Source organism: Megascapheus bottae, chromosome 18 (assembly GCF_031878675.1).
Source record: "Megascapheus bottae isolate mThoBot1 chromosome 18, mThoBot2.hap1, whole genome shotgun sequence".
NCBI lineage: Eukaryota > Metazoa > Chordata > Mammalia > Rodentia > Geomyidae > Megascapheus > Megascapheus bottae.
In genome coordinates, this window is record NC_143526.1 from 25,178,149 (window position 1) to 25,202,414 (window position 24,266).

General features: G+C 43.4%; 1 protein-coding gene across 2 annotated transcripts in view; it reads right to left on the bottom strand.

The window, feature by feature from the left end:
* Shld1 (shieldin complex subunit 1) overlaps positions 1 to 5,551 on the bottom strand; it is a 62,727-nt gene extending 57,176 nt beyond the window's left edge. For both annotated transcript variants that reach the window (XM_090352789.1, XM_090352788.1), the window contains exon 1: positions 5,468 to 5,551. In XM_090352789.1, coding sequence (XP_090208915.1) covers positions 5,468 to 5,550 — 83 coding nt within the window. In that variant the 5' untranslated portion in view covers position 5,551. The remainder of the gene's footprint in view (positions 1 to 5,467) is intronic.
* Between the last annotated feature and the right edge of the window lie 18,715 nt (positions 5,552 to 24,266).

A 24,266-nucleotide genomic window follows, 5' to 3' on the forward strand; every position in this document is an offset into this window, starting at 1 on the left:
TTCTGATTTTATAAAATACAATACTGTGTATGGTGCTGGTGGCTCATGCTAGTAATGCTAGCTACTCAAGAGGCTGAGATCTGAAGATCATGGTTCAAGGCAAGGAAGTCCATGAGAATCTCATCTCCAACACACTACTCAGAAAAAGCCAGAAATGGTTCTATGGCTCAAATGGTAGTGTTAGCCTTAAGCACAGAGGCTCAAGGACAGAGCCCAGACCCTGAGTTCAAGCCCCAGGATGAGGGGGAAACAACAACAACAACAACAACAAAACCTTGTGTGTATATGAAAAATACAAACAAAAAGCTAGAGGCAGAAAATCTGAAAGGGTAGGTGCTAAATAAATGTCAGTGACTATCTGGGATGAGAGATTGCAAGTAACCTTTATTTTCCCCTCTGGCCTAGAAGCCTGTTGATTAGATGATGTACCAGGCTTGGTGCCAGGTACTGGAGATACAAAGGTTAAACCATTCCTTTCAAGGAGCTTATAGTTTGGGGTGATCCAAACATTATACACAGCATGTTAACTCAAGTGTCATGAGGTATTAGGAGTTTAAAGTAACAGTCAGTGCCAGGTGCCAGTGGCTCATACCTGTAATACAAGCCACTCAGGAGGCTGAGATCTGAGTATGGAGGTTCAAAGCCAGCCCAAGAAGCAGTCTGTGAGACTCATCTCTCCAATTAACCACCAGAAAACCAGAAGTGGCACTATGGTTCAGTGGTAGAGCACCAGCTCTGAGCACTCAAGGACAATACCCAGGCCCTGACAACTGACAAAATAAATCAAAGAAAACAGCAGTCAAGACTCAGCCATGCACTAAGGAACCAGGAAGGGCCAAACCTGTGGTGTCAGCCGAGGGCTATGGAGGCCACTTCCTCCTTCGTCAGCTCTGGCAAAGACAGCGATGCCTCAATTCTGACAGTAACCTGGATAGAAACACCCTCTAGCTGAGGATTGCTTGGCTCCTGAAACCTTACATGTGACTTGGCAGGTTCAACGATTATTTGGTTAAAACTAGGTATCCCTGCTCCTCCTGGGTCTACAGTCACCAGTGAGGCATTACATTCTCAACTGGAGGTCACTGCCGCACATCCACCCATCCTCTCTATGGAATAATGATGGGCCAAAGGGCATCGTGGACACTCTGCTCATTACTACCTTTTAATATCCAGTAGCAGGCATCATGAGTGCCAGCATGCAGAGGAGGTACATGGTACTACCTGCAAATTTAGTGGATAGATAACACATTACTGGCAGGTCTGAAGCCTGCTGACTTCAACAGAAGACAATTGTACGGAAATGCAAAAACCTGTCATTCTCTAGGAGAAAGAATTAGTCCAAGAACCTATGGCTCAAGAATAAGGGAGAAATTTAAAAGGTATTTAAGACCTCTTCTCAACGAACAAGCCTGATATGATGGCTTGCATCTGGGATTCCCAACAACTTAGGAGGCCTAAGTAGGTAGACTGTCACTGAGGCCAGATCCTGGCAAAAAAAAAAAAATTCAAGATCCTACCTGAAAAAATAAAGCCAAGAAGGGATTATGAATATGGTTTGTGACAGAGCACTTATCTGGAAAGCATAAGGTCCTGAGTTCAAACCCTAGACTGCCAAGTGTGGGGGGAGGAGATATATTTAAGAACTAAAAGGAGAATATAATTTTATAATTTGAGAAGAGACTTAAAGCATTGCTTAGCATCAATGAGGAAAGCAAGGTCTGGATACATCATGAGCTTGGTGACTTGGTTATATCATGAGCTGAGTTAGAGAAGACAGAAATAGATCTAGGAGGAATCCAAATTAAGGAATTCTGGGCAGCTGTTCAAACAAGCATACTTGAAAGATCTCAAAGATACGTCTAATTTTTTTTTAAAAATCAAAATAATGTGAACAGTGCAATTGCGTTCCCACGTACTGAGTATCTGCAGTAACTCTAAGCAGCAGGTAATCCTATGACTCTTATTTTCAGTCAGAGCCACACAGAGAAGTACCCCACCACCAAGGAAGCACCTAAAGAAAGCAGGCATCACAGGAAAAGCCCAGCTTGCAGGAGCCCACCTCCTGTGCCTATGTCTGAGCAGCCTGCAGGATGCAGCCTAAGCCACCCAGAAGAGGCCAAGATAGAAAACAGAAACAAATCAGCATCAAAGGCTGGCAAGACCTTCCTTATCTGAGGATACTCAGTCACATGCTGTTGTGGACATTCCTTTAGGCAAAGAGTAAGCCAAGATATCAGCTGACTGCTCAAGGTTCCCAAAGAGCAAGAACACCCTGTCTTTTCACACTTATTAGTCAACCAAGTCTGAGGTTTCACCAAACACCTCTGCAGGCTCCCTCTTCTTCCCCAATTCCCTAACTGTGGGCTGCAGGTTTCTGGAAAGAAATAGGTAGATCTCTGGATTGTATCAGCATACCCTACCAGCCTTCAAAGATGCCTTCAGAGAACCAAGGACAGTCATGAAATGAAAGGAAGCCTTTTCCAAAACAAATGATGTCCTGATGTCATCGCTTTAGATTTAGATTCACTTGCATTAAATGCTAAATACATTCCAAACTGTGTTTTGGAAAAATAAAAATCTACAGATTCATTATCCTTTCCTTCTTTTTATGTTTGTTTTTGGTTTTGTACCAGTCCTGGGGCTTGAACCCAGGGCCTAGACACTATCGTTGAGCTTTTTATACACAAGGTTAGTACTCTACCACTTAAGTCACGGATCCACATCCAATGTTCCAGTGATTAACTGGAGATGACAGTCTCCTTGACTTTCCTGCCCAGACTAGCTTGGAGCTCCACTCCTCAGATCTCAAACCAACTGAGGGGCTAGGATTATGGATCTGAGCCACCCACCATTCCCAGGCCCCTTATCCTTTCTATTGCAAAATAAATACCTAGCATCTCCTTCTTCTAAGTGGCTGTGATTTAGTGAGTTCATTTATAAAAGAGCAATGGGACAAAGAGCCCCTTCTTGTGGTCTGAAGCAACCTGGACAACAACCTTGGCTCCAAACCTTTTTTTTTCCCCCCCTAACTCAGTCATGGGACTTGAAGGCACGGCCAGGACACTGTCCCTGGGCTCTTTTCGCTCAAGGCCAGCACCTGTATCACTTGAGCCACAGCTCTACTTCTGGAGGTTAAGAGTCTCATGAATTTTTTTCTGCCTAGAATCCATAGTGACCAGCCTCCCGAGTAGCTAGGATTGCAGGTGTGAGTGACCCTGCCTCAGTTACTTGGGTACTTTGGGTGGGTCCAGTCCTCTGAAGCAGGTGTTGAGGGTAAGTACTGTGTATACTCAAATACGCACAGGGACCTAAAACTTACCTGAATCCCAACTCTCTGCTTATTGTGAGGAAGTCTCTAGACAGCTACTCAGCCTCTCTGAGCCTCTAATTCCCAATGCATAAAGGGGACGCATACTCCTTCCAATGCTTGGCTTGGTACAGGGTAAGACTTCAGTCATAACTATGAGGGTCTGGCCCTCCCTCCTCAGGCCCAGGGCAAAGATTAAGAAGCTCATTGAGTCCCTCCCCTGCACCTTCCCCACCCACGCTCATCAATTGGGGCAGACTGGACTGGACTTGGGTGTGAGTTCAATAGACACAGCAGTGGCACCCACAATCACAGTCCTGTTCTCAATGCTTATCTGGCCAGGAATACATACAGGGGAGACTAAACTTCAGGATCCATGTTCTGGATCTGTAGCTCTCCTCTACCAAGCAGTAGTCTCACGTTCCATGGAGACTGCTAAGAGACAAAGCCTAAAGGAACCTATGTCCTTCCCATTCTCCCCAGAAAAGGTCCAAAGATCCAAGCCTTGAAGAAGGGAAGGACTGACTCAGATGGCTGAGCATTTTCCTATTTTCCATGAGAGCTGCTTGAAGGGCAATGAGGCAGCTAAGTGAAGAGAGAAATTTACTTGCTTTAACTTCATGTAGTCCACGATGGAAGAGTTCATTCAGAAGCCTGCTGCCATAACTGATAGATGAATAAACCATTTTAACTACTGATTTAAAACAAACGAACAAAAAAAACCGAAGTGTATCTATGACTGAAGTAGTAGAACACCAGACTTCAGGGGGAAAAAAGTCAAGGAACAGCAACTGAGCCCTGACTTCAAGCCCCAATGCACACACACATACAATAACAACAACAACTTTCTGCAAAACTATAGTAATCAGCTCGGGTCTGGTGGCTCATGCCTGTAACTCCAGGTATAAGTGGAGGCAGGAGAGGGATCAAGTTCAAAGCCAGTCTGGACTGCATAGTTTAAGTATTTCTCAAACAACAGAAAATATAGGAATGAAGACAGTGTAGCATTAGCCTAAGGGTAACCATTTATACAATGAAATAAAACTGCTAGTACACAAGTGAGATCATACTTATGGGTAACTGATCTATCACTCCAGAAATTAGTCTGGCAGTTCCTCAAAAGATAAATTATTGAATTACACTTTGACCTGGCAATTATACTCCTTGATGTAAGATAAAAGAAAAACATATTAGAAGACTAATGACTTTACACAAATGTTCATGGCAGCTTTATTCATAATAGCCCCAAACTGAAAGTAATTCAGATGTTCATCAAGTGATTAACAGATAAATATGGATTATACATTCAATGGAATAATGTTCAGCAGTAAAGGAAGTTCTGACACGAAATACAAGGACAAGTTTTGTAAACACCATTCCTAGCAAAAGAAGCTAATCACTTATTGACTCCACTCATGTCAAGTGTTCAGATTATGAAACTAGAGAGACAAAAAGTTGGCTAATAGTTGCCTTGGTGGGAAGGGGAAGAGTCGGTGCTAAATTGAGTCTGAGTACACCATTGTATTACTGTGACTAAAAAGAATTATCTTGGGAGGGGGGTTCAGTGGCTCAGGAGGCTGAGATCTGAGGATCTGGGTTCAAAGCCAGACTGAGCACTAAAAAGTCCATGAGACTCTTATCCGCAATTAACCACCAGAAAATTGGAAGTGGGGCTGTGGCTCAAGGGGTAAGGGGGTAGCCTTGAGCTGAAGAGCTCAGGGACAGCACCCAGGCTCACAGTTCAAGTCCCCACAACTGACCAAAAAAAAAAAGGATTATCTTTGGGATGATCGAAACAATCTAAAATTAGATTGAGTGATGGAGGCTCAATTTTTGCAAATGCACAAAACTCACGGAGTTTTATACTTTGGACAAATTTTAGGTGGATGTCAGTGGCCTATAATCCAAGTCACAGAGGGCTGACGTCTGAGCATTTGGGTTCAAAGCCAGTCCAGGCGAGTCTGTGAGCCTCTTCCCTCCAATTAACCGAGACCCTGGGTTTGTAAAGCCAGCGATGCCGGTGCAGGGGCGTGGTGCCTCGGGAAACCAGCATCCCGTCCGTGGGAAGCCGCCGAGTACACCGCCCCGCTCCCTCCCACCGCTCTCCCCAATCCTTCGGCAAAGCCGGCCCCAAACGCCGCCAGCCCGCGCCGCACTCACCGCCCCGCCGCGGCGAGATCCCGGAACCGGAAGTGGCGACGCCATCTTTGGTATGGGCAGAGTGAAGCTTGAAAGGAAGTCATTGGCAACCTCCCGGCTGCGGCCTCCCAGGGGCAACGGGAGGCGACCGCAGCCATCTTTACTAAGGGCAATGGCCCCCTCCAGGGAAGCCTGCTGTACTTTCAGCTTTCTAAAAACTGTGTTTGGTGGACTCTAAAAGAAGAGGAAAAACATTATCTCAAAAGTCTTTCCTAAGCTGGGCGCGGGGACTCACGCCTGTCATCCTAGCTACTCAGGAGTCTAAGATCTGAGGATCACGGTTCGAAGCCAGCCCGGCACTAAAAAAGTCCCTGAGACTCTTACCTCCAATGAACCACTAGAAAACCGGAAGTGCCGCTGTGGCTCAAGGGTTAGAACTCTAACCTTGAGAAAGCCCAAGGACAGTGCTCAGGCCCTGAGTTCAAGGCCCAGTACTGGCAAAAAAAAAAAAAAAAAAAAAGAAGAAGAAGCTTAAGTAAAAGTAATAAAGCTAGGAATGGTGGCACCCAAGTGAGTGACCGATTAGGAATGAAACAAACCTTGAAACCTTTTTATCTTCAGCTCATTAAAGAAACAAAATCTTCATAGCTATGTTAACTGTCAAGTATTCTGTGATTTTTTTTCCATGGGATTTATCTTTCCTATTGGCTTCTTGGAGTAAATTTCTGAAATTGAGAGTAACTTTCTGTGCTATGTAGCCTGCTTTTGCTTGGTGTGTGTGTGGGGGGGGTGTATTTTGAGAGGGAACTTGTTGTTTTTGTGTGTGTGGTATATGTCAAACCCCAGTTTTGGGTTTGAATGCAAGACCTCTTGATCTTGTTTAGCTTCTTCACTCAAAGTTGGCACTCTTCCACTTGAGCCTCAATTCCACTTCTATACTATATATTATGCTTCTCACCATTCTCTATCACCACCTTCAATGAACAAGAAATAGAAACTAATGGAAGTAATCATCAAAATAGAATATGTGTGTGTGTGTCCCAGTACTGGGGCTTGAACTCAGGGCCTCAAACTATGGCGTAGTTCACAGCTGGTACTCTATCATTTGAGCCATACTTTCCTGCTTTTTGTTGGTTAATTGGACACAGGAGTCTTGTGGACTTTCCCCAGACTGGCTTTGAACTTTGATCCTCAGATCACAGCCTCCTGAGTGGCTAGAATTGTAGGTATGAACAACTAAGGCCTACTTTAAACAGAATTTTGAATCAGCTGAGTAGATGAGAAGCACATACGTAGAGTACTAGCATTCAGAAGACTGAGGTTGGAGAAACAGTTGAGTCTAACCTAGACAGGGTAGTAAAATTTTATCTAGAAACCAAAAACCACTGGGCACTGGTGGCCCATGCCTATAATCCTAGCACTTGGGAGGAAGAGGTCTGAGTACCAAGGTTTGAAGCCAGTCTGGGCAGAAAAATCCATGAGACTTGGTGTGTGTGTGTGTGTGTGTGTGTGTGTGTGTGTGTGTGTGTGTGTGTGTGTGCGTGTGTGTGATGTGGGGCTTGAATTGGGGGCAGGTGTGTCCCTCTTTGTGCTCAAGGCTAGCACTCTACTACTTGAGCTACAGCTCCACTTCCATTTTTGGGTGGTTAATTACAGATAAGTGTCTCACTTGGACTTTTCTACCTTGGCTGGCTTTGAACTGCAATCCTCAGATTGCAGGCATGAGCCAATGGTACTCATGCCATCAGTGAACTAGAAGTGACACTCTGATCTCCAAATAACCACCAGAAAACCAGAAGTCATGCTGTAGCTCAAAGTAGTAGAGTGTTAGCCTTGAGAGAAAAAGGACAGCATCCAGGCCTAGCCCCACAAATGACCAAAACATAAAATAAAACCGAAGTGGGAACTGGAGGAAAAAACTGGGAGAGAGTGAGGGAAGGGGGAACATTGCCCCCTGCAAAATACTCATTATCTGACTTACGTAACTGCAACTCCTCTGTCCAACACGTAAATAACCATAATAAAAACAAAAAAAAACAAAAAAATCTTATCTTTACAGTGACAGAAAAATGAAGATTGTTAAGCGAGTGCTGGTGTCTCACACCTGTGATCCCAGCTACTCAGGAGGCTGAAATCTGATATTTGTGGTTTGAACCCAGCTCAGGTAGTAAAGTATGTAAGACTCCTATCCTCAATTAGCCACCAAAAAGGTCGAAGTGGAGCTGTGGCTCAAAGTAAATGAGTGCTAACTATGAGCGTAGGGACAGCACACAGGACCTGAGTTCAAGTCCTAGGACTGGCACAAAGAAAGAAAGCACAGGAGTGGGCGAGGGAGAGAAAAAGAAAAAAGAAAAAGCAAAGGGATTGTTGCATTCTGAAAATAAGGTATAGATTTCTTTAGATTATTTGTTCTTCTGCTATAGGTTATCTAATAGCTGTGGAAATTGAGTTGTGTCACAATTTTATATTTGTATTTCATGGCTGATTTTTCTGTCATAAAGCTAGCCAGCCACTTTAGCCAAACCTCAACAGAAAGAAGTCATTTTAGTTGAAAGGTCAGACTTGCTCTTTCAAAATAGGATAAGGTTAAACGCAATTATCTTATCTTTCTTTGTCCTGCTGAACCTTGATCTATAAAATTATTTTCATTTGAGGAACTGGCTTTCAAGGAGGACAGAAATATACCACAAAAGTTCAAGGGTTGCAAGTCTAATGAACCTCAAGGTACATTATTGCTTTTTCAATTGTAAATTTTCAGTTCTACACCCTTAATGAAGTAAATGAGTTGGCAATCAAAGGAATAAGGTCAGATAGACTGGGAGTCTCCCAACAAGGCAGAAATATCTTTTATCAATCAGCTGGCTATGGTCCTTCTACTCTACCCAGTTAGGAAGCCTGGGTAGGCAAAGAAGCTTTTCTAGTGCTTAACAGTTCAGAGTCCTTGAGTGCCAAGGCTTATGAGCTGGCAGAACTATAGGCTGATAGATCCAGCCTCTGAGAGGGGAGTATTGCTCCAAACTTGACTACTGCCTGTAATCTTAGGAGACTCACTATTCCAAACCACATGGGCCAGGAAAGTCCCTGAGACTCTTTTGTTGTTGTTCGTTTGTTTTTGCCAGTCCTGTGGCTTGAACTCAGAGCCTGAGCCCTGTCCTTGGGCTTTCTCAAGACTAGAGCTCTACCACTTGAGCCACAGCACCATTTCTAGCTTTTTCTATGAATGTGGTACTGAGGAATTGAATCCGGGTCTTTGAGCATGCTAGGCACGCACTCTACCACTAGGCCAAACTCCAGGCCCTGAGATTCTTACCTACAGTTTATTAGCAAAAAAGCGCAAGTGGAGATGTGATTCAACTGGTGGAGCGCTAGTCTTGAGTGAAAAAGCTCAGGGACAGTGCCCAGACCCTGAGTTCAAGCACTTGAACTGGAACAAAAAATAAAATGAGTATTCTTTTAGCTGTCAATTAAAAATATGTGTTATAGCCTAGCACTGGTGGCTCATGCCTATAATCCTAACTACTCAGGGGGCTGAGGTCTGAGGATCTGCTTCAAAGTCTACAGAAAAGGCCCTGAGAGACTCTTATCTCCAATTTACTAAAAAACCAGAAGCGGAACTGTGGCTCAAAGTGGTAGAACAGTAACATTGAGCGAAAGAGCTCAGAAACATGACCTGAGGTCATGACCAACAAATATATATATGTACATGTATATATCTCTATATATGTATATATACATATAATCACAATACATAAATATGCACATATATAGTAGAAATTCTCCTTTAAAAACATAAAATTCCACAATTTTTTTAGTGCACCTATCCTGGGCTTGAGCACAGTGCCTGGATGCTCTCTATGAGCCTTTTTGCTCAAGGCTAGCATACAACTGTACTTTCATTTTTTTTTTGCTGGTTAATTGGAGATAAGAACTTATGGACTTTTGTGCCTTGGCTGACTTTGAACCACATTCCTCATATTTCAGCCCTGTCTGTCCTCTAATGTGTGATCCCCTCCTTGTGCTTCCTGAGTGCTGGTAATGCAAATCTGACCCACCATGCCTGAGAGTGACATTCTCAAAGATAGTGTCTCACTGCCCAAATTGCACAAATACATAGGAGATTGGTATACTTGCCTAATGGAATTTGCCACCTACCCCAATACTGGCTTCAGCTGGTTGTTATTGTGTGTGTGTGTGTGTGTGTGTCTGTGTGTGTGTGCAGTGTATACAAAGTCTTTTAAAGGTGATATACAGAGGGTTTATGATAAATAGGTCAGGTAATGAGTATATTTCTTTTTGAACAGTATCACACCTTCCCTCCTTTTCCTCCAGTTTTTCCCTTTCTCCTCCCTCCTTCTCCCAAGTTTTAATGTCTCTCTCTCTCTCTCTCTCTCTCTCTCTCTCTCTCTCTCTCTCTCTCTCTCTCTCTCTCTCTCTCTCTCTCTCTTTCTGCTCAAGGCAGTGCTCTGCCACATGAGCCACAGGGCCACTTTTTCTGAGTATGTGGTACGGAGGAATGGAACCAGGGCTTCATACATGCTACATGAGCACTCTAACACTAGGCTATGCTCCCTGTCCCTCCCAAATAAAATAGGCTAAAGACTTAAAGAGAGACTTCTCTGAAGAAGAAATAAGGATAGACAATAGACACACAAAGAGATGTTCAACATCTCTGGCCATAAAAGAAATGCAAATCCAAATAACACAGATTCCACCTTACCTCAGTTAGAAAGGCCATGATCAAGAAAAGTTCTACTAGTTTTTGCTGTTGTTGTTGTTGTTTATGGGTCATGGGGCTTGATCTCGGCCTGGGCACTGTCCCTGAGCTCTTCAGCTCAAGAGCCTGGGGGTTGTCCCTGTGCTCTTCAGCTCAAGGCTGCTGCCCTACCCTTGAGCCAAGCACCAATTTCCATTTTCTAGAGGTTAATTGGAGATAAGAGTCTCACATTCTTGGGCTGGGAGTTTGGCTTAGTGGTTAAAGTGCTTGCCTAGCATGAGCGAAGACCCGGGTTCGATTCCTTGGTACCACATATATACAAAAAAGCTGAAAGTGGTGCTGAGGCTCAAGTGGTAGAGCTCTAGCCTTGAGAAAGGCCAAGGACAGTGCTCAGGCCCTGAGCTCAAGCCCAGGACTGGCAAAAAAAAAAAAAAAGAGTCTCAGGTTCTTTTGTGCCTGGGCTGGCTTTGAACCTTGATCCTCAGATCTCAGCCTCCTGAGTAGGTAGCATTATAGGCGTGAGCCACCTCACTGGCTTCAACTAGTTTTCTCTTTAATATTTTATTGTAATTAATAGAAGGGTTACATTATATTTGCCAGATAGAAGGTACATTCCTTAACAATCATTGCTACCCCTTCTCATGTTTTTGTTCCCATGACCTATATGGGAAGCCTGAAGCATGCATACCTGTGAAGGTTATGTGATGTCCTCATCCAACACTCCCCCTTTTAACTAAAGCTAGTATTTTCCACAACCCTGAAAGCATTTGAATAATGAATCACAAAGTTAAATACTTGCTTCAAATTCTTTCTTGCCATGCACTGGTGGCTCACACCTGTAATCTTTGCTACTCAGGCTGAAATGTAATGATAGAGGTTCTAATTTTATGGATTTCCTTATTTTATTTTTGTTTACTTTATTGTTATTACAAAGGTGATGTACGGAAGGATTACAGTTACAAATTTCCTTATTTAATTCTTGTAACAATAAGGAACTACTGTTCTTGCTTTTTCTTTTTCTTTCTTCTTCCCTTCCTTCCTTCCTTCCTTCCTCCCCTCCTTCCTTCCTTTCCTTGCCACCCAAGACTGGTCTAGAATTTCCAGTGTACCCAGGCTGGTCTCAAATTCATTATCATTTTACCTCTACTTCCCAAAGTGCTGGGATGATGAGCATGCATCAACATACTTTGGGGATTATTTGTTTATTTACTTTTTTGTCAGTTCTAGGGTTTGAACTCAGAGCCTGGGCACTGTCCTTGGGTACTTTTTGCTCAAGGTTAGTACTCGGCCACTTGAGCCTCAGTGCCACTTCCAGCTTTTTCTGTATACATGGTACTGAGGAATCGAACACAGTGCTTTGTGCATGCTAGACTGGCATTTTACCTCTAGCCACACTCCTGGCCCTATGTATTTCTTTTGTCAGCCATGGGGCTTGAACTTAGGGCCTACCTACTGTCCCTGAGCTTTTTTTTTTTTTCTTTAAAGCTAGCACTCTACCACTTTAAGCCACAGTGCTACTTGAAGTTTTCTGGTGGGTAATTGGAGACAAGACAAGAGTCTCAAAGACTTTCCTACCTGAGCTGGTTTCCAAGTGTGATCCTAAGATCTCAGCATCTTGAGTTGCTAGGATTACAGATGTGACCCACTGGCCCCTGGTGGATTATTTCTTTAAAGAGACTTCAGACAGCTTATCTTGATTCATGACCATTTGAGGGGCTCACAGTTTCAGTAGTTTTCCAAGACAGGAGAGTAAGAGAAAAGATTTATTAGATTGCTGTTACAAGGGAGAGACAGTAGAGAGACAGGAATATAGTACTGCCACTGCTTCACAGCCATGATGCTAGGAAAGGCTTTTATGGTGTAACTGTGGGTTTTGTTGTTTCGCTATCTCCTTCAGGGATTTTGTTGACTGATGGGTTTTTTCTCAAATCATAGCTTGAATTTCACAGGCTCAACTATTTTGCACACAGGGCCCTTCCTCATGTCACCTGGTCTTGGCATTGTGTGCCCTCATACCTCATAGGATGGTGCTTTACTCCACAGGACCCAAGTCCTTTGATGGTTTAGAATCATTGCTTGCATGTGCCATATTAACCCCAGTGTTGGGAAGTCTCATCGCTGAATTTGGCTTTTTTAAAGAAAGAGAGGGAAAAATCACTAATAAAAGTATAAAAAGGAAAACTATGTACTCATGAAACTCACATGCCCTTAGATGATTGATGTAGAAAATAAATATCCCTCGCCCTGGCTTGTTATTTTAAATTGGCTCCTTTGTTGTGGTTGGCTATAAAGATTCTAGAGAGAGGCAAAGTGCTAACCTCATGTCTACAGTAGAGCTCTGAGTGGCCCAAACTGGTTTTTGTTACTCCTCTAGTCTCAGCAATAAAAAAGAGGAAATAAAACCAGTCTTGCCTGAGTACCTAAAAGCTGAGGACTTGCAAGACCACCCCCCTCTCTCTCCCTCTGTGTGTGTGTGTGTGTGTGTGTGTGTGTGTGTGTGTGTGTGTTTCTCTCTCTAGCTGGATGCCAATGGCTCACTCTTATAACCCTAGCTACTCAGGAAGCTGAAATCTGAAGATCATGTTTCAAAAGCAGTCCAGATGGAAAGCCTGAGTCTCTGTCTCCACCTAACCAGCAACAAGTCAGAAATGAAGCTGTGGCTCAAGAGACGGAGCACCAGCCTTGAGGAATAGCAACCACACCCTGGTTCAGTGTTCTGGACTGGCACAAAAGAAGAAAGGAAGGAAAAAAGGAAGGGAAGGGAGGAGAAGAGAGGAAAGGAAAGGAAAAGAAAGAAGCATAATCTCCCTGTACCACCAAAAGGATTGTACTTTCAACTCAATTATCTCTGAAAAGTGTGGTACAGTATCCTGATCAAATGTATTATAAACCCCCATGGATAATATCAAAATAAATAAATATTCATTGCAACTGCCTGAAACTGTGAATTTCCAGAGAAGACTGTGAATCTGTTTCTGAAGCTTCAAAAACGAGGCAAACCTCTCAGAACAGGATAAATTGGAAATCACAGGAGGCCATTAATTTTGGATTAGGTTCCAGCCTTTGGTCCCCCACAGACCTGGCTAAATTTCAAGTGAGTCAATTCACATTTAAGCTAGAGTTAAGCCATGGAAGTACTCTTCTAGTTATCCAAAGAAACAGGATGAGAGAGAGAGAAGCAGCAGCAGCAACACAATTCCCCAATGGACCAGTTTCATTTGGCACTATAAAGAAGTTCCCTCTGCCATAATCCTCACACATAAAAGGTGACCTGAAGTAACCTGGTGTTATTTTTTTCATTCTCCTGTCTCCCTACCTGTACCTAAGTGAAAAGTAAACAATAGTTTAGCTTTTTTCAGCTCTATGCTGTCTATAAAACCAAACCTCTGTTTTATGGAATGAAAGGCTGATAGATTCTACAGTTGGTGATACAGTTAATTAAGAACTTTAAGCTAAAATGCACATTTGAAGGAGGTGCCAGCAGCTCATACCTATAATCCTAGCTACTCAGGAGGCTAAGATCTGAAGATTGAAGTTTAAAGCTAGCCCAAGCAGAAATATCTACAACTCTTATCTCCAATTAACCAAGAAAAAAATGCCAGAAGTCAACGTGTAGCTTAAACAATAGAACGGTAGGGTGCTAACCTTGAACAAAAAAGCTGAAGGGACAGTACCCAGGTAACTGAATTCAAGCCCCAGTACCCAGCACACATGCACACACTCCCATGCACACACACACACACACACACACACACACACACACACACACACACACACACACAGCATCCCTTTAAATCATGGAGTGTCCAGTCCCTCTTTCCTGATAGGAAGACTTTCACATTAGTTCCCCACAGGAGTACAGCATGGGGTCCTAAGAAGCATTGCCTCAGCCCTCAGAAGGCACCTCAGAAAGAAGACAGAGACCATTTTGCTTGAAATGAGCCCTGTATTTCTGAGGAGTGTTCGACTTCCGGGTAAATATCTCCCACATAAGCAAGGCCAGGCTGACCATCTGCTTGCCAACTACAAGGAAACCTCAGCATGGGCTGGGTTCCCTTTGACATCACCGCCCTCCCCACCCTGAAGCAGTGGCTGTCTCCCAGCAAACAGACACCATGGAAAATAGATGGGTGACTCACTGGCACCATTTCTCTCTTCTGAATTGAGGCCCCACAGACAGACTCAGGGAGCTGGGTTTTGTCCATGAAATAGATGCAGGTATTAAGTTTCCAGAACTTCTCCCATCCCTACCCGCAAAGGTTGGCCTTTTCTTTTATTTTTTCCTTTTTAACAATATTGTATTGTCATGATAGATGTTCTGATCTTTTCCATGAGGACGGAGTCAATATTCTACTGTAATTAAGACATTCTCCTCGTGTTTTTTTTCCTCATTGGCAAAAGAATTTTGCATGTGTACATTCTTTCTTTTACCATGTAATATTCCATTTTCTAAGCACCAGAACTAAAGTCCATTCCCACAAACCCTGAGATACATTTCCATCCTTTTCAGTCTGCATTGTGTGTGTGTGTGTGTGTGTGTGTGTGTGTGTACTGATACTTGAACCCAGAGCTTGGGTGCTGTCCTTTAGCTTTTTCATTCAAGACTGGTACTCTACCACTTGAGCCACAGCTCCACTTCTGACTCTTGGGTGGTTAATTGAAGATAAAAGTCTCTCAGATTTTCTTGTCCCAAATGGCTTTGAAAAGAGATCCTCAGATCTCAGCTTCCTGAGAGGCTAGAGTTACATGTGCTGGGCAAGTCTGTACAGTCTATAGACTGAAGGATCTAAGTCTGTAATCTGAATGGTAGGACACAGGCTTAGCATATGGTTCAATCCGCAGCATAAAAACAAAAACAAAATCTTTGTGTGATTGGGTGTGGCAAGGAAGAAACTCACAAGTTGCAGGTGTTTATCTGCTGTACCCAGTGCAGAGGCAAACACCCTACCCCTTCAGAAAGTCAAGAGATTAGTGGCATTAGGACTTTGTACTCTGAGTAAGAGTTTAGTCATCTTATCATAGTAGAAAAAGCAGTGAAAACATCTGCTGAATTACAGGGACAAAATAAACTTTAGGGGGGTTGGAGGCATGGCTTAGTTGGTAGAGCATTAGCCAATGATCGAAAATGTCAGGTGCCAAGTTAGAGTCCTGGTCTTGAATCAAAATAAAAGAGGGGAGGGGGGAGAAAATGCAGGGTTAGTCTTCTGACAGTAGTCTCTCAGAAACTTCTGGGATTCTCTGGCACTTTGTAGCTGGCATTTTTTACCTGCTTTGCTTGATACACTTAATTTAATGAAAATAATATTCAGCTGCTTCATGCTGGCCAGCTCTTCATTTCCTCCTTCATTTTGGATCTGGTCAAAAGAAGAGGACTCCTTTGCTCAGAAAACAAATGAAAAGTCAAATATCTCAGTTCTTAGGAACTACCAGGGAAAAGTCACTCACGAGGCACAATGGCTTCTTTGTGACTACATTCTCACCATCTGTCCCCATTCAGAAGGTCTGGTTATGGCCCTTGTGATGCATGTGCCCCTTCAGCACCGACCACCCCCCAGGACTCCACCATGATTGTTTCATTTTTTCTCCTCTTCTCAGAGGAGAAGAATGCTGTTAGATCTGTCTAGCCTCTACCTAGTTCTAGTCTCTTCTTGACTCACTGCTCTAGAACCATGAGCCAAATAAATATTTAATCTTTTTTGAATTATCCAAGTCTTGAATATTTTGTTACACTAACAGAAAACAGATTAAAAATACCACCTTTCCCCCTAGTCCATCCAGTCCTGCCCAGCCTTTGAGTGCATGCACGCGCCATGCGCACGCATGTGTGTGTGTTAGGGGTAAGTGCGTATGCTGGTCCTGGAGCTTGAACTCAGGGCTTGGACACGGTCCCTAAGCTCTCTTGCTCAAGGCTAACACTCTACCACTTTGAACCACAGCAACACTTCCAGTTGTCTGGTAGTTAATTGGAGGTGAGAGTCTCAGTCTTGCCTGAGTAGGCTGGCGTTGAACCACACTCCTCAAATCGTAGCCTCCTGAGTAGCTAGGATTAAAGGCATGAGCGACCAGCACCTGGTTTCAAAATGTTTTTTAAGTGCAAAGCATGGTGACTTAACACCTGTAATCTCAGCCCCTGGGAGGCTGGAGGATCTTGAATTTTGAACCACCTTGTTTGCATATAGAATTCACATATGTTTCAGCCTGAAATAACCACCCTTTGTTATTTAAGTGGTTCTCAAGCATTCGTATGCATCTGAACCCCCTGGAGAGCTTGTTGAAACAGATCCACACTTCCCTCCCCAGTTTTTAACCCAGTAGCTTCAGTGTGCCACTTCAGAATAGGCATTAGTAATATAATAAGTTCCTAGAGAGCCGCTGCCTCAGGGCAGACTTTCTTAACCTTGTCATGGGACAGTTTGAGTCAGGCAATTTCTTATCATGGAAGCGCCCACCTGTGCTTTCTGTATCTATAGCACCCCTAATTAAGGGTTAAGGATTTAGCTCAGTGGAAATTCAAATTCTTGAGTTTGGTCCTGGGGGTGGGGGAAAGCTAAAAAGACCAAAAACAAATCCCAAGACAATTAGATTCCAATTAGGACAAAGATGTTGAAGATATTCTTAAAAAATGTCTTCCGGAGTATGAAAACCAGTGTGCTAAAATGACTATTGGGCATCTATGAAATGTAGAAATGAAAGAAGAGGGACCAGGAGTTTGGCCTCGTGGTAGAGTGCCTGCCTAGCAAGCATGAAGACCTGGGTTCAATTCCTTGGTACCACGTACATAGAAAAAGCCAGAAATGGTGGTGTGGCCGAAGTGGTAGAGCTCTAGCCTTGAGAAAAATCCAAGGACAATACTCAGGCCCCAAGGTCAAGCATCAGGAATGGCAAAAAAAAAAAAAAAAAGAAAAAAGAAAGAAAGAAAGAAAGAAAGGAAAGAAAAACAAATGTCAAAGACTTTGGTTTTCTATTCCTAGACAGGAGGACCACACTGGACTTAACAGGTGTTTAAGAAAAAAAATGAAGCTGAGTGCCGGTGGCTCAAGGCTTGTAATCCTAGCTACTCAGGAAGTTGAGATCTGAGGATCATGGTTCAAAGCCAGCTCAGGCATAAAAGTCTCTGAGACTCTTAACTTTAATTAACCACCAGAAACCAGAAGTGGTGCTATGGCTTAACCTGGTAGAGCACTAGCTTTGAGCTGAAGAGCTCAGGGACAACGTCCAGGCCTATGACCAACAAAACCAAAAAGGAAGAAAAGAATGAATCTTCAGGGCTGGAATTAATGACTCATGCCTGTAATCCTAGCTATTCAGAAGGCTGTGATTTGAAGATTGTGGTTCAAAGCCAGCCAGCCTGGACAGGAAAATCTGTGAGACATTTATCTCCAATTAACCACCAAAAAATTGCAAGTGGAGCTGTGGCTCAAGCTATAGAATGGTTGCCTAGAGCAGAAAAAGCTCAAGGGATAACAGAAAAGCTCATAAACAGTGTTCAGATGTTGACTGCATACCCCAGTACCAGCATAATGTGTGTGTGTGTGTGTGTGTATTGGGGAGCTTGACACACCCTCCCCAATATAGGGTGTATCGAGCTTCCCAATAATGATATCCTATCAGGAGCTGCTTGACATTCAGAGGGCTGACAGGCAGATTTTGGAACTCTGGCAGACTACAAGTAGAAGTCATGAGGTCTGAGGAATTGGTGTCACCATCTGCCCCACTCATACATATTTGTCTCTCCCATCTCCTTCCTACTTCCCTCTATCTCTAAATCTGCTGCCCCCACTAAGGTAATTAGGGAATAAATTGTTCCTTTTTAGTATGTGTGGGCCCACAAGCATGTAATTCTATGTGCTACTCTGATCTTTAGGCCAGGTATGGTAAGTGCTGGAGGGTATAGTAGTTGAAGTCTTGCTGGCAGGTGACCCTCAGGTGAGGGGAGATTACTAACCACAGGGCTTCCAGGCCTATGAGAAGGAAGTTCTTATGAGGGGTATTGTAGAGCAGAACTTTCTGATTCCTTGCATAATTTTACAGTGCTTTGTGCAATATGGAGGTAAGTCTGTTTAACTAGCTTGAGAGCCAGAGAGGCACTTAATGAGGTGCATTTCACAGACCAGGAGTGAGAGAGAGAAGGGCTCCAGGAAGGGCAGGGTACCCAGAGCGGGAAGCCAGTGGCCCTTTCTCTTCAGTCCCTGCGGACTGGCTTTCTCAGCTTAGAGAGAGAGTCTGATGGGTGACGCTGGGTGCAGTAGCTCTGGGTAGCACGAGAGGACTGTGAACCCATCCACCCTGAAAAGACAGGCAATAACCAGATACATGGCTGTCTCAGATTTGGTTCATTGCAGAAGCAAGCTCTGAATGAAGAGTGTTGCTGGGTTTTTTTGGTTGTTTGTTTCCTTTTCCTTTTGCCTTATTGGTTTGTTTGTATTTGGGAGGGCAGGGATGGCACAGAAAAGGTAGAACAAAGGATGAACGAATACAACAGTGGTACTCCCTAGAAAATGAGCATGGAAAATAAACTGTACATCTTGTGGGTGGAGATAGAAGGAAAAAACTGGAAGAGAGCAAGGGAAGGGGAGACCCAGTTCAACAAGAGTTGTACTCATTTTACACGATTTTGTGTAACAATACCCTTTGTTTATCAACTCTACAATAACAATACTTTTTTAAAGCATGTATTAATTATTTGGGAGAAAGCTAAGAGAATACATAATCTAACCGTACTTTCATCATTCTCTTGGATCACAGGCCAAGACCCTCCATCTACCCAAGTCTCAAGAAGCCACTTTCATATTGAGACCTGAATATCACATTTCCAAGTCAGTCCTGCTCAGACAAATCTGAGAAAGCCTTGTCTCCAATTAACCAGCAAAATGCCAAAAGTGGAGCTGTGGCTCAACTGTTTGAGCACCAAAGTTGAATAAAAAAAAGTTAAGCAATAGTAAAATGCTCTGGGACTAGGAGCATCGCTTAGTGGTATAATGCTTGCCTAGCATGAACAAAGACCTGGGTTCAATTCCTTGGTACCACATACACAGAAAAAAAAAAGAGTATAACCCTGAGTTTAAATCCCAGTGATGGCATTTTTTTAAAAGGAAAAATGTGGGTTAATTTCTTTGGGTTGGTGGCACACAGCTTACAATGAATCTTTTTTTTTTTTTTTTTTTTTTTTTGCCAGTCCTGGGCTTGAGCTCAGGGCCTGAGCACTGTCCTTGGACTTTCTCAAGGCTAGAGCTCTACCACTTGAGCCTCAGCCCCACTTCCGGCTTTTTTTTCTATGTATGTGGTACCAAGGAATCGAACCCGGGTCTTCATGCATGCTAGGCAAGCACTTTAACCACTAGGCCAAACTCCAGCCCTGAGTCTTCTAAATTATAGTTCTAATCAGGTGCTGATGACTCATACCTATAATCCTAGCTACTCAGGAGGCTGAGATCTGAGGATGGATGTTCTGAGCCATTTCTGGCCCAAAGAAAAAGTCTGTGAGACTCATATCACTAATTACCCAACAAAAACCTGGAAGTGGAGCCATGGCTCAAGTGATAGAGTGCCAACTTGAGTCCAAAAAGCCAAGTAAAGTGCAGGATCTTCAGTGCTCAAGCCCCAGTACTAGCAGAAAAAAAAAGACTCTGAAACTATTAATTTAATACCATTAATATACCAGATAATACTATTGGTATAATACTATTAATATGGCCTCACTTTGTTTACTTATCTATTTAATATTTGTAGAGCTGGTAATTGAATTTAGGGCTTGTGCATTCCAGTCAAACATCTACCACTGAGCTTAACCCCAGCTCACATCCTCATTTTATTCTTTATTTTTCTTTTCTTTTCCTTCCTTTCTTTCTTTTTCGTTTTCTTTTTTCTGTCAGTTATGGGACTTGAACTCGGGGGCATTGTCCTTGAGCTCTTCAGCTCAAGACTATCACCCTACACATCCTCATTTTAAAGACAAGGAAATGGAAGCCCAGTTACCTAAAAACAAAATGAAACTTGTCCAATATCATAATGGGTGAGAAAGTCAGAATTTAAACCCTGAACTCTGGCTACAAAGTCCATGCTCGTGGTCATTACACTATGTTGCTACTGAGAGTTTATGTTTCCCAAAACAAAAAATTGTGAGACCAAACAGCTGGTACGTTTGATCCCTGTCCTCAGCTCACCTACTCTCTAACCAAGAGTGAAAAGCAATGATTCCAATTTTTTGTACTTCATTCAAATCCAAATGGAATTAGGACACATTGTTTTGGTGAACCTATGCTTCAAAGGACATGTTTGTGACCAATATCCAGAACCTGCTAGGTCTGGTTTGCACATTTTCCAGTGCAACTGTTGTCTGTCTGTTGGCTGCCAAGGCTTACAACACTCATACCAGAACTATGTGAAGGATGGATATGTCTAACTCCTCAGGAACATCTGAGTTAAAGTGGGGAGGTTTGGATTGCGCACTCAAATATAGTCTGTCATCCCCTCTCATCACTCATTGTGACTTTTCACATACCATCTTTGGTGGTTATGTGTTTGCATCTCATAGGCCAAGGGAGAGCTCTTAGATAATTATAGGTTAAAGTAAGTTCACGTGGATTATCAACATTAGTTGGCTTGCCTATAATACCTTTCTTAAACATCTTCAACATTCCTTCACCCATCACCATTCCTGCCTGCAACACACACACACACACACACACACACACACACACACACACACAGAGTTGAAAACAGAGAGGTGGAGACACAATATATTGCTGATTCTCCCATATGAAAAGGGAGGCCATTTTGTGGTGACTTGAATTTGGGCTTGAATTTTGTCTAGTAGGACATTAGCAAGTAGGATGCAGGCTGTGGTTTGAAATATACATGTTCTAGAAACTCTTTCTGCCTCCATGTGAGCAAGGCCAGCCTCACTCTTACCAGGCAATCTTATTACTTATACTAACAGTATTTCATCATCTCCTTCATAGGCCTTCACTATCCTTCTTCTCTGGCATTATACTATCATCCTGAGTTGAAGGTTACAGATGACATAGTGTGCTGAGTACCTTCCATTTGCCCTCGAGGTCCACTTTCCACTGTTCTGGTTCTCTCTTTGGTACTGGTGCTTGAACTCAGGGCCTTTCACTTACTTGGGAAGTAGCTCTATCACTTGTGCCATATATAGCCCTCCTTTTATCCACTCTTGTCTGGATCCTAGATGCTGATTTCAACAGGCTGCTCCACTGGGCCATTGCCATTGGCTTTCTCAGGTTTAGTAAGAAGCATTCTGGTAGAGGAAAATAAGATAATAGAATGTATTTTCTTGAAGTCTTCTCTGAAGATTGCTCAAGATCGGAGCTAACAAGATATAATTATTTAGCTGTTCCCTATCGGATATAGGCTGGACATCACAAGATGGATACCAGCTTTCCTTAAAAAGAAGACCTACTGGGGCCGGGAGTTTGTCCTAGTGGTTAAAGTGCTTGCCTAGCATGCATGAAGACCCGGGTTCGATTCCTTGGTACCACATACATAGAAAAAAGCCGGAAGTGGGGCTGAGGCTCAAGTGGTAGAGCTCTAGCCTTGAGAAAGTCCAAGGACAGGGCTTAGGCCCTGAGCTCAAGCCCAGGACTGGCAAAAAAAAAAAAAAAAAAAAAAAAAGACCTACTGTATCTGAAGACCTTCCGCCCTGTGTCAACCATTGATTTTTTTTATATCAGGCTGACAATAACCTTAGGCAAGCTGAACTCACCCATGTCCACAGTGTTATTTCATTCTAAGGAAGATCATATAATTAATTCCCATCTCTTCTGAAACTAACCACCAGCACATCTAAACAGTCCAAGGCCTGGGATTAAACAACAGCAGGTTCTTCGTGTCCAAGTGCGTCATCTTACTGAGGCTGCCAAGTCCCTGCTGAGCTGTCACGCATTGGACTTAAATAACCCATCCTTTTCTGAACCTTTGCCCAGCTCTGAATGCTGAGCACTTGATTCCTAGCACAAAATCTGTAGGCCCTTTGCCAGGGATGACTGTCTATATGGGCTCTGTTCTCTTGGCCTCTCTCTGGGACCTATAGTTACTTTCAAAATTCTTAGCCCTAGAGATCATCCATCAATGTTATCAGATGCTTTCTTAAGCATCTTAAATTCTTTGGAGCAATTGAAGACAGAAAAGGGAAAGAGAGAATATGGGTTCTGGTGGTTCATACCTGTAATTCTAACTAGTCAGGATGCTGAGTTCTGAGGATCATAGTTCAAAGCCAGCCTAGGCAGACAAATCTGAGAGACTCTTATCTCCAATTAGCTAGCAAAAAAGCCAGAAGTAGAGGTGTGGCTCTAATGGTAGAGCTCCAACAATAAGTGGAAAAACAAAAGAGCAAAAAAAAAAAAATCTCACAGCTGGGTACAGTGGCTCACACCTGTAATCCTAGCTAATAAGGAGACTGAGATCTGAGGATCTTGGTTCACAGCTAGCCTGGGCACTCAAGATCTTGAGACTCTTATCTCCACTTAACCTCTAGAAAATGGGTAATGGTGCTGTGACTTAAGGGGTAGGGCAGTAGCCTTGAGCTGAGGAACTCAGGGACAGCACTCAAGCCCAGAGTTCAAGCCCCCCCCCACCCCCATCCCACCCCGCCAAAAAGAAATCTCACATTGCAAACTCTGCTTTGTTTGGTTTTGGTTTTGTGTGTGTTTATTTAGAGTCAGGATTTTGTAGTAGATCAAGATAGTCTCAGATTTGCTCTGTAGTTCAGGCTAGCCTCATACTCAAGAGTACTGAGATAAAGTATTGCAGATTCTTTTTCTGTGTGTGTGTGTGGGGGGGGGTCATGGAGCTTGATCTCAGCCTGGGCACTGTCCCTGAGCTCTTCAGCTCAAGGCTAATGCCCTAATCTTGAGCCAAGCCTCACTTCCCTGTTTTCTAGAGGTTAATTGGAGATAAGAGTCTCAGGTTCTTTTGTGTCCTGGCTGGCTTTGAACCACAAACCTCAGATCTCAGCCTCCTGAGTAGATAGGGTTACAGGTGTGAGCCACCTGCCTGGCAATTATTGCATATTCTCTATGTGAAAACTCAGAGTTCCCAGTGAGCATGTCAGAAATCACATGGCTCTGTGCGCACACACGAATGCTGGTCCTAGGGCTTGCTCTCAAAATCTCATGTTTTTGCTTAGCTTTCCCCCTTAAAAGTAACCCTTCACCACTTGATGCACACCTCCACTTCTTGCTCTTTAATGGTTAATTAGAGATAAGAATTTCATGGGGTTTTTCTGCCACTGGGGCCATCTGTACCTCAACTTCTAGCTTTGGGGTAGTTAATTGGAGGTAAGAGTTTCCCCAACTTTTCTGCCTGAGCTGACTTTGAATTGCCATATGATGTTGGTTTGCACCACTGCTATGGGCCTGATGATAAAGTGGACCTTTTTGGGGGCAGGAATGTGTGGTAGAGGTTATATATCTCATGGTAGACAGGAAGGAGAGACAGAGAGAGAGACACACACACAGAGAAAGACACAGAGAGACAGAGAGGAGGGCAGGGAGGGAGGGAAGGAGAAAGGGAGGGAGAAAGGAACAGGATAAGATCCAGCCTCCAAGAAAATGTCCCCAGTGACCTAGTTCATCCAAGTAGGCTGTCCTTCCTAGGTGTTCCCCACTTCCCCCAAAGAGTGCCATCATCTTATGAATCCACCAATGACTCATATTAGATCAGAGTCCTCATGAACCGATCGCTTCCCCCAAAGCCTATCAGCTGGAAAATAGGCCTTTAATAGGTCCTTTAATAGGACTTTGGGTGATGTTTCCAATTCAAACCACAACAGCAAATCAGAACTTAACCTAGCCCTTGGGTCCAATCCCACTGGGAGCCCTCAGTAGGTGAGGCACTACATAAAAGGAGGGAGAAGCTGAGATGTTCACACACTGGTATGGACTAACTACTGGTACCTCTCTGCCCCTTCATACACTGAAGCTGTAATCTTCAATATGGCTGTATTTGGAGATGGACCTGTAAAGTTAAGTGAGATCACAAGTATGAAGGATAGGACAAATATGGAGGATATGTGTGTGTGTTTGTGCGTGTGTGTGCGTGTGTGTTTGTGTGTGTGTGTGTGTGTGTGTGTGTGTGTGTGTGTAT